This window comes from Gallinula chloropus (assembly GCF_964237585.1).
Source record: "Gallinula chloropus genome assembly, chromosome: 2".
NCBI lineage: Eukaryota > Metazoa > Chordata > Aves > Gruiformes > Rallidae > Gallinula > Gallinula chloropus.
In genome coordinates, this window is record NC_140086.1 from 61,765,853 (window position 1) to 61,776,780 (window position 10,928).

The following is a 10,928-nucleotide window of genomic DNA, read 5'->3' on the forward strand; positions in this document are numbered from 1 at the left end:
TGTTCAAACTATGGTTATAAAACTCAAGAACCTGTGGAAGGTGACAAAGTACACGATGAGTATTTCTTGTTCATAATACAGGTCCCAGTTTCTACCCTGACAAAAGCACACTGAACAAACGCTAACCCAGTAGTTTCCAAAATCATACAGATTAGGTTTGTTCCCTGGAAATGAAACAGTCAGACAGACTTCTTCATAGGAATATTCTATGATCTTACACAGCAGGTTATGAGAAGATCTGAAAGTTGTCAGAAGGAATATTGTGCTATTACTCTCACAGGAACAGAACCTTTTTTGTGCCATTGACCTGCTTCACAACCATATGTGTTTTACGCTTATTAACTCTTCTGGTGCTCCTCAACATTAAATTTACTCCATCTCTAAATGTTACCTAATCAATTTATTTATATACATTTCTTTAGATAACCCTACTCTTAATGTGCTGGGAGGCCTCTTTAAGTGGTCTCTTATAATATTTCTTGTACTTTTTCCCCTCTAATAGAAAATATACCATGATATCCACATCAAAATATCTACCCTTTCCAAAGACGTGGAGACTGCACCTTTCAGATACAAACTTAAGTAAAAGTAGAAAGGGAATAAATATTGCAGAGTATTAAAAAAAAAAAAAAACAACAAAAAAAACCCCAAACCACCAAACCAAATTAGAACAAAACAAAACAAAACTGTAATTAGTGTACAATGAGAATTTACTGCCCTTTTTCCATTTAATTTAACTGGTTATATAATAGTCCTAACTCTGCAGCTTAGCATGAAGGACACAGGAGTAGAAATGGGTGACAGATAGCATATTAGAGACCTTCTTTAAATTCAGAAGATTGGTTATAACATACACATTTAACTTTGTAAAATAAGCATGGTCAAAAGTACTGAACTCAAACACACAAAGTAGGCTGTTCTGCAGCTTCAGTGGCTTAAGAAACTTATGAGAATATGTCCAAAGAAAACCTGGTCATTCATCTCATTTTGCTTAGGAGAGAGCCAGAACTAAGATGATATTGCCTTATTTAAGCCAGATGAACTGAGATAGTGACACATCTGAAAGTGATTATATTAAGCAGAGTTTTAAAATAAGACCGAGGAAGCATAATACAAGCTGAAAACTTGTGACCTTGAACCCCAACTTGGCATCTATTTTCTTGAGAGGCATGGTCAAGTTTTAAACACAAAAACTTAGATTCAAGAGTAGTCTTACATCTACCATTAAGACGACTATTTAGATAACTATTTTTGTTTTTCAGTAGGAAAAAAATAGCTACTGCTGACTCACGTTTTATTTCATGTATTTAAACATAGCCCTGCAATATTTTGCAGCTAGAAACATTGCAGTCATGCCAATGCACAAAGAGGAACTAGAAAATGCAAACTGTTAAGAAACAGACCCGAAACCCATTCATTCAGTAGCCAGCAAAGTTAAACAGCAAAGCAAACAGCATCAATGGTGAAAATACACAAAAGTATCAAAAATTAAATTGATTTTCTTTTTAGTAATCTGAGGTATCATAAGCAACACAGATAAGGATTTTTTTTAAGAATATATGACTTTAATTGACTTTGTCCCTTTAATGATAATTTTACAATGAAAATGACATGTCCACCATAATTTTGAAATACAACATAGCTACCACCAATTTGCTGCAAATACCTGCAAATATTTGTTTGTGGCAGAGGAGTAAATCTGACAAAAATAAATTCTTATAGACATCCACCCTCATGGGATTTATAGCAAGACAAAATATGTCAAATTAAATAAATATAAAAATCATATAAAACAATATAAACATTCCTCCTGGATCTCCTCAAGTAAGATTTTCCTCAGCACACTGTCTAATACATCAACCTTCATTAAAAAAACCATAAAATTGAAGAAACAAGATCTGTTTATTGAAAATGAGGCAAAAGGACGCAATTGATGTTGGCCTGATATTTTCCTCTTGTCAACTGGGAAAATAACTTTTCCTAAACTCCAATATCGATGTCAGTCCACCCCCAGAACCCCAAGTCCATTTTTTTATTGGGAAAAGTACACATGGCTAATAAATACACGGCACCTGCACATCTTCTGGTGCATTTTCTGGTCCTCTGAGGCCCCTCTCCCAAAGGCTGTCAAAGAAGCGAGTGGCAACTCCTCTGATACTTGCCACGGACAGGTCAAGTGAAGATGGTTTTATTTAATTTGGAAGAGTTTGTTCTGCCCTCTCTCTGTGCTCCCACAATGTGTACTCAAGCATTAGTGGACAAATACATCAAATAAATATCAGATAAAAGCACCCAAAATACGCTCAGTAATACAAAGAAAGGATATATTTTAGGGTATGGTCAGAGAAGATATTCAAAGCCTCCATTGTTGCTTCTAGAAATGTCAGGACAATTCAGAAATGTCAGTTCCTTTACCGGTTTCCAGATTGTAATTGAAGGATCATGTAGCTCTCCCGCTCTTTCTTTCTTTCTTTCTCTCTCTCTAAATAGGTCTATAAAGATCAGCTGGAAAGTGCAGACAGAATTGTTCACTGATTAGCTTTACTTAGAGCTACAGGGTATATATGTGCTTTGTTTTCTCTTACTGATCAATCTAGCTTACATTTTTAGCACACACAAACAAAAATCAGGAAAAAGAAAAAGTCGATGAAAAACACGAACAACACAAAACAAATAAGGTTCCAATCGTGCAAATTTTGCTTCACTGGATAAAGCACTTCTTGACACAGTAATGTCCAGAATCCCCCTCCCCCAGAAAAATACAGGACTGAGACTGAAGCCATTCTTTTTTTTTTCTCTTTTTTCTTTTTTTTTTCTTTTTTTTTCTTTTTTTTTTTCCTTAAGGCTATACAACACAAAGAAATAAAGCATGGAAAGAACACCTCATTGGGCTGAACACTTCGTTCTTCTGGCTCTGGAGCAAGCCTTTGACAAAGCGATTGTGTGATCCGAGTTATTTGTCTCATTGGGACAACAACAAGAGAAAGAAAAAGAGGAAAAAATTAAAGAGAGGGGAAAAAAATAAAGAAGAATAAGAAAGTCAATGATCCCAACAATAAAATCCGAAATTGACTTTACAATCACAGGTACAAATTGCTCAGGTCGATAATTTCATTTCTCCTAAAGATCACTGTCGTCTAAAACTAATTAGAGGCGCAGGTTCCCAAGGAATTGTCAATATTCAAAGCAAATGTTGGAGTTTAGAAGGTTATCATTCTTCTACCGTGACAGTCTGACGGGGTGACTGGAAATATTGTCATGTGCTGCCAAGTTCAGGGCGTTGTTAACGATTGAATCCTTGCTCCAGCTCATAGATCTGTCTCCTATTTGGCCTTCTTTTATAGTGGAAAGACTAAGAAGCCGGAAAAGGTTGAATATTTCCACCCTCCCATGAGGTTACCCCTTTCCAGTTTGAGATGCACTTTGTCTTCTCTTTCCATGTGGAGCAAGACCCCATTGCTGGCTGCTTCTCTGGTGACGTCCTGATCCCCTGCAAAAGCTGAAATCACTGGGTAGCCGTTTTGCATTAAACTTACCTAAAAAGTGCAAAGAGAAAGAATCTGAGTTTTCTCAAAACCCTTGGTGACTTTGTTGCCCTGTGCACATCACTAAACTTTTGTGCAGGGTTCAATTAAGCTAAGGCAATGGGTGATTTCTGTCATGCATACAGACCCCTTTAAAATACCCTACACAAGGCTTCATTTGCTTGTTTTGTAAATTCACCTTAGTGTCTAATAATGACCATTTAAATTTAAAAAAAAAAAATAAGAAAAAAAGGAAAGACAGCATCTTCTTTCGATCTCAACCCACCTGGATGGTTTGTCTGTTATAGACCTTGACCACGTGGAAACTGAAACTATATATCCCTTTTCTTGGTGCTACAAATATACTGGAAGCAAGATCAAAATGGTTGCCAATATTAACTAATACCTGGAAAGTAAACAAAACAAAACAAAACAAAAGAGAGAAAAGAGAGAAAGAGAGAAATCAGACCTCATCTTAGAAAAGCCCCAGTGAAAATGTGACATGAGCTCTGTGACCGATATAAAGTGTACTCGAAATGGCATTTGCAGAACAATTAAAAGTGCACTGCAGGGGAAAGGAGCCAAGTTACAGAGGCATTTAAAAAAGCATCACAGTTCATAAAACGATTTAGTTACGCAAAAATGATCTCCAAAGCCTGTTAGATGAAGTGCAAATGTCCACACTGCACACTGTCAATAAAACAAAGGTGGCAAAAGCGGGGGTGGGGTGTAGGTGGAGGGAAGGGAAGGAAAAGGGGGAATGAAGGGAGGAAAAAAAACCCCAAACCAACCCGAAACTCATCCACTCATAATGCAAATGTACGAGGTTTAGCTAGAGCTGCTGGAATCAGACCTGCCTTCGAGTTTCATAGGATACAGAACTAAAATCGTGCTGCAGAGAGGGGCGAAGCAACAGAAAGGATGCTCAGCAACAGCAGCATCTGCCAGTTCACGCCTCTCTGTCCCTCTGGAAGGGCTACGCCGGCTGGTCCGCACCCTTCTCGGGCGGCTGCGGGGGTGGGCCTGCCCCTCCTCCTCGACAACAATCTTAATTTATCATATATTTCAGTGTATTTTGATACAGTAAAGAAAAAGGGGGGGTTGCTGTGCAAAGCCTCCCTGGGAAGCGGCGGCCGCATCCTACTCCCGCGGAGGCTGGCGGTGCGGAGCCCGCCGATTTGACGGGGATCCGGCCTCGGCCCAGACGCTCGCTCCCTTTTCCAGTCTCCAGCGAGCGACTGGCAGCCTAATTTAGCTCAAAAGGCACGGGTAACGAGGGGAGGAAAACCTGCGGGTCCCTGGCGATCCCGTGCGGCCAGCGAGTGTGCCCGAACCGGCTGCCCCGCCGTGTCCCCGCACCCGGGCCGCCCCAGCCGCGCTCAGCTCTGCGGGCTGCAAACTCTTAACGAGGGAAAATACAAAACAGGAGGAAACAAACCCCAAAACCTTCAAATTCCCGAGCCTTTCCTGCCGAATAGCCAAACCCTGTCGTTACCAGAAAAGGGTAAAAAACCCCAAAGATATGGTTCTGTTATTTTGGGAGAGCTGAGGGAGGAATGCATTCGAACTCCTGAGAACTGAGCACTGCGCGGTAAAACGTCTGAAGCACGCTAGATGTGAAGCAAGCTCTTTTTGCTTATTGATTTTGGGCTTTTACCTCTACTGATATGACTTTATGAAGTCTAGTAAGCAAGGAATAGCAGTGAAAACTCATCAGGAAGGGGGACAGGTAGGCAGATGGTAGACGACACGGTGACAGATTTAAAAAAAACCCAAACAACACAACCAAAAAAACCCCATCAAAAAATCCCACCCCAGAACAAAACAAAACCAAAACCAGTGAAAACAGTTCGTGTGTGCTAATTTTGGCTGACTCTGCAACACTACTTCAACAGTCGGAGGCTGGGGAGGAGGGAGAGAGAAACCAAAAAAGTAAATTTCATTGGAAAAATCAAGCGGAAGGATGGGGCGTGTGCTCTGGGAGGCAAGCGGTGCGGCGGGGAAGGGGCAGGACGACCAGGCCAGGCTATCCGCTGCTCTGTCCGACCTCAGCCGTGCAACATACCACCGCTCCGTTGTAACCCACCGGGGACATCGTTCGCTTCGTTTGATAACGTTGGAAACACCCTCTTCTTCCTCAGCCCTCCCCAACGCCCCCCCCCCTCCCCCCCCCCCCCCCCCCACCCTCTTCCCACCCCGCGAGATGCTGTAACACTGCCAAATGCGCTCGGAGCGGGCAGATCCCGATCGGTAAATCTCTGTCCTCCCCTGGCCCTGAAAACCACCACTTCTGAGGAACCACCAAAAAGGGGATGCGCACCCTTCCCCGCGGGTCGTCTCTTCCTGCGCGGGGCAATCCTCGGCTGCAAAACCCTCCCACGACCGTCCGAGGCACAAACTCGCACGTTAAAGCCCTCTCCGTACTACCGATGGGACCAGAGAAGAACTCGGCATCCCCTCTTGCCGCCCTAGGAAAGCCCCGCAGCCACCTAAACGAACTTCCCAAACTCTTTCTAGGGGAGTTGAGCTGTGAAATTGCTTGTAAGCGAGTGAGTGAGGATTAAAAGACGGAAAGGGAGCAAGAATGAAAACGCGAGTGTGGTCACGGGGGGCTTGGGGCGGGGATGCCCGCGCAGGGAGGCGAGGGACCGGCCGGCGCTGGGGTTGGGGAGACAGCGAAGGCAAAGCAGGCGGCGTCTGACCTGGTCGAAGTAGATGGTCATGGTGCGATTGCTCATCTCGGAGGGCTCGTGGTTGGTGCTGCGGGTTGCCGAGAAGGCCACCTTGGCGCTGCCCGAGCGCACCGAGATCCCCAGGGAGGAGGTGATGGCGCCGTCGGCCGAGGGGCTGGAGTCGCACACCACCAGGCACTTCCCCTCCAGGACGATGGGCTCCGTGTCGTTCTGCGCCCGCACCGGGCACCCGGCGGGCAGCAGCAGCAGCAGCAGCGGCAGCGCCGCCGCCAGGCAGCAGCAGCAGCCGCCCGCCGGCTCCGGCAGCGCCCCCCGCCGCCGGTGACCCATGCCCAGCGCCGAACCGCCGCCGCTCCGGCTCGCCGCCGCCATCCGGGCGGCCGCGGGGAGGCGGAGGGGGCTGCGCGCCTGCTGCCGCCGCGGCGCCCTGCGGCCAGCGCTCTGCGGGACGGCGGCTGGGCAGCGGCGGCTGGGGCCGCGCCTTCCTCCCCTTCCCCTTCTCCTCCTCCTCCGCCTCCTCCTCCTCCGTGCAGGGCGAAGTAGCCTCCTCAGAGGGTGGGCGGCGCGCAGCAGCCTGGCGAGGGCAAAGGCGGCGGTGAAGCAGAGCGAGCGGGTAGGCAGGAGCCGGGCACCGCGCCGCCCGGCAGCATCCCCAGAGCGCAGGCACCCCTTTCCCCGCCCCGGGAGCCCCAGCCGACACTACAGGTGTGGGAGAAAGAGACCTCTCGTCGCGTCTTCTCTTTCTCTCGTCCCCCAGCAGCGGGGGTTTCGGAGCCACAGCGGTACTTTGAAGCGGGAGGGGGGCAGCGCTGCAGATTTCATCCCCGAACCCACTGTTGAGCAACCTGGACAGTTCATTTATACCTCTAGAGCCGACAGGGGCTCTGAACCCTGGTTAGTTCCCACGACTCCACTTTTTACTACATCTGCGAGCCGGGCTTATGTCAGTCTTCTAGCACACCAGGCACCACGGAAGGAGATTTTCTTCTGATGGTTTTTAATGCCCGCTTTCCCCCTCGCTAGAGTTGCCACCCCCATCCCTAGGGTTCTCCGAGGGCCGGGGCGCCTCACAGCCCGCGCCCCCCCGCCGCGGCACTGCCCCAGCCGGGCTGTGGGAACCGCTGCCGCACCAACCGAGGGCCGCTTCGCTCGGGCATCGGCTTGTACTTCCCAACCCTCTCTACCCCAGCGCAGGCTACCCTTGCTGGCGCGGATCCCGGCGGCTCCCTAAACTCTCGGGGAGGAAGCGGCCGGCTCACGTCCCTCCGGCTCCCACCCCGTCATGCACACACATCGCAGAAAGCAAAACCTCACCCAGCGTCTCCCCGGGAAGTTGCATCTCAGTTTTCCCCTCTCACCGGAATACCCTGAGATCTCGCTACTGGGAGATCCCCCCCTACACTTCCCCCGAGGCATCTCTCCCACTGCCCTGATACCACATCTTGTTATTGCTCGAATTTTGCAAAAGGGACAGCCGGCGGAGAGGGGAACGGCTTTTTTTTACCTGGGAAGTCCATGGCTGGAGAAGAAGGCTGGCTAGGTAGCTCGTCCGTGAACTTGTATTGCTTAGAGAAAATGAGCCGAGATTGCGCTGGCAGAAAGAAAAGGAAACAGGAGTCGCCTCTTTCTCTCCCGCCCATTGCCAATAATCTCCCCCCCCCTCTTCTCCCCCCGCAGCCGCTACCACCACCACCCCACTTCCTCCCTCCTCCCCTCTTCACGCACACACACACACACACACACTCGCACCCGGCAGGGATTCAGACGCCGGGAGCAGAGCTTGAACGTGGCTCCGACACCCCCCTCCCCCCCAGTGCCTCCGCATCACAGCCCCTGACCGGCCAGGCACCCCGCTGCCTGGACCCACACCCCGGCCCCGCATCCCGGCACAAGGCGGGCATCCGCGACGGTGAGCGGGGCTCACGCTGGGACGGCTTCTGCGGGGCAGGCTGTCACCGGTGTCAGGGAAAAAGCCGCACCCCCTCGTCCCCCAGGATTTCTAGTGAGACCCGTCGGGTTTAGTCGCCCCTGTACAGACGTGCCGTGACACGCTAACCCTCGCGGGCCACTGATGCAGCCGAACCGCGCAGCACCGCTAACTGGTACCTATTTGGAATTCATGCACTTTAATAACGCCACTATAACAAATAAATAATACCTCCCCCCCCCCCCCCCAACAAATTAAAAGGGAGACGTTGTTTAGGGCACTTTAGGTAGTAAGGCCGCGTTCCAGTGCCCGCAGTCCCGCACCCCGACGCCCAGCACCCGGCGGTGCGTGGCCCCTGCCTTCAGTAAACCATTGCCTCCCCAGGGCGGCTCCGCTCCCGGACCGGGGCGCGCTACCCAACCCGCTGCGGGCACGCTCCCGGCCCCACGCTCTCGCCCCCATCCGCTTGTAGCCCCGCACCCGTTCCTGGCCCCGCACCCGCTCTCTGCCCCGCTCCTGCACCGGGACCCGCTCCCGGCTCCGCCCGCGGCCCCACGCCAAGCGCGGGCGCGGGGCGCCACCTGGCGGCGGCGGGGGGAGGCGCCCTCTCGGCGAGGAGCGTCGGGGGCCGAGATGGGCCACGGGGCCGCCGGGCGCTGCGAGGGAGGGAGGAAGGGGAGGAGGGAGGGCCGCACCCCGGCAAGGGTGGGAGGGAAAATCCCAAAGGGTAGAGCGTTAGGCCGGGAAACTGAATGGCCGCTCGCAGTGTCGCTGCCTGCAGGGCCCCGGGCGCTCTGCGCTGTCGGTTCCCTGCTGCCTTACGGAGCGGTAATGATGATGTATGTCAGCGTCAAGGTTATCGCCAGGTATCACCGGCTGCAAATGCTGGTGCGGCTGCTGCCGAGAAGTTAGCGGCAACGCGAGGGAGGGTAAGGCAGTGCTGGGCGTCGTCAGAAAGCGCAGCGTTTCAGTGCCTTTCTCTCGGCTGCACCGCTGGCTTGCTGGCTGCATATGGTGCTTTCCCAGGGATCCCGATGCTCAGACCTCGGCGTCTGAGAGGAACGTGTCGGAAAACTGCCTATAAATCTACATGGTAGTGCTTGATCTGGAGTGTGTGTGTGGGGGGGGGGGGCTGTGGGGGGGATGTTGAATAAAATTGCAGGTGTATCTCAAAGGTAAAATTACGGTCTCTGCTCTGAATGAGCGCTCCTCTGTTTCAATCTCGTGCTCTGAGCGCCAGGAAGGAACCCCTGCGGGTGTCTGCCTCGTGATTTGCACTGAGAAATTAATCATGCCTTGAAATTGCAGCTAAGCAGTGTGCGGGGAATTCCTAACCTATAGCTCCGGATTTCAAATGAGAATTTTATACTAAGCCCGAAATACTTGTGTTTAATGGTCTTTTTTTCCCTGAGTTCGAGCGTGAAGAGATGAGACTAGAAAGCTGAGTAGTGTAGGGGATTAAAAGTATCAGAAATCAGTCTGTGGCTGTAAGGCAGCACCTGTTCTGCAAGGCAGTGAGAAGGACCACAGAAATTCCTCCAGAAGACATCAACACTCAGTCTTGCCTGGGTCTGGTACGCTGGGGAGCTGCTATTACTTCTCTTTACATCAGTCTACTCATTGATTATGACTTTGTTGTATAAACAAGGAACGAAAGCGAGGAGAGGAAAGATTTGTCTCTTGTTTTATATGACTTACAGCATTAGGCTCGGTGCTGAGGGAATGATGGCATGTCATCACTTCTGCCTGCTACTTTCAAGAAAGATGAGCGTAAGAACTAAGGGGAACTGAAAAGCCCTTAAATCCAATGTGCATCCACAGAAAAACAGATGAAATCTTGCCTCTCTTTTAATGCAGGGGATGAATTCCGCACATACAGAAACACCCTTCTCCTTAGAGAGCTAACTAGGGAAAGAACTATCAGTACAGCATGAATGAAGGGGGAATAACAAAATAAGAATGTTTATTTCTAATAAAATTTGTCATTATACAACCTTTATGTTTATTAGAAAACAGTTCCATGCATTACTTCTAACTAAATGCTGTCCTTGGTAGGATAAACCTGCAGCCTTTTTCGAGTTATGTAGCTGGTGGGAGTATTTCTGCATCTTTTTCTTTTGTGAGTGGCAAGGCTGAAAACACAGATTTTGAAATGGTTAACATAGGGAAATGCAGTTCACTCAGTTATGGAGTGACTTCAGAAAGTGTAGCTTCTAAAACAGATGAGTGCTATTTTCATCACTTTGCCAAGACTGTTAGGAGTACAAACATTTCTACTTAGGGACATGCTGAACTTGATGGTGTGGGAGTTCTACTAGAAACAAATCTGATCGTTTCTTTGGGGCCTTCCCTAAGCAAGCACTCACCTTGAACTCATTTAAACCAACAGCTCGAAGGGGAAAAGCTTTTTGTCTCTTCTACTAAATCAAAGTATCAACAAAAAGGTATTCTGATCAGGAGCTCCCAAATGCTCCCCATGCATTATTTACATTAATGCCTAACATGATGGGACACTTATTTCCCAAAGAAAATACTTCCATATCTGTTCCTGAAATTATTTCACAGACATATGCATGTATTATTAGGATGTTACACATATAAATCCAGAGAAAGAAGAAATGTTCATTTAATGTGAAACATGCTTTAGTCTTCACAGTAGGACGAATTTGTGACAGGGACACAAAAAACCTTTCATGATCAGCCAAGGTGCTGAGGACTGAGCCCTCATTTATTAAACAGGCTGACTGTTAAATCTCTGCAGATGACAGTTCATGTGGATGATTC

General features: G+C 48.9%; 1 protein-coding gene across 1 annotated transcript; it reads right to left on the minus strand.

The window, feature by feature from the left end:
• Window positions 1-3,338: 3,338 nt before the first annotated feature.
• Window positions 3,339-6,589, minus strand: CBLN2 (cerebellin 2 precursor; the record flags this gene model as incomplete). The annotated part of the gene is made up of 3 exons (XM_084280542.1): window positions 3,339-3,536; window positions 3,811-3,930; window positions 6,227-6,589. 3 exons carry the CDS (start codon window positions 6,587-6,589, stop codon window positions 3,339-3,341), a joined length of 681 nt encoding a protein of 226 aa, XP_084136668.1.
• Between the last annotated feature and the right edge of the window lie 4,339 nt (window positions 6,590-10,928).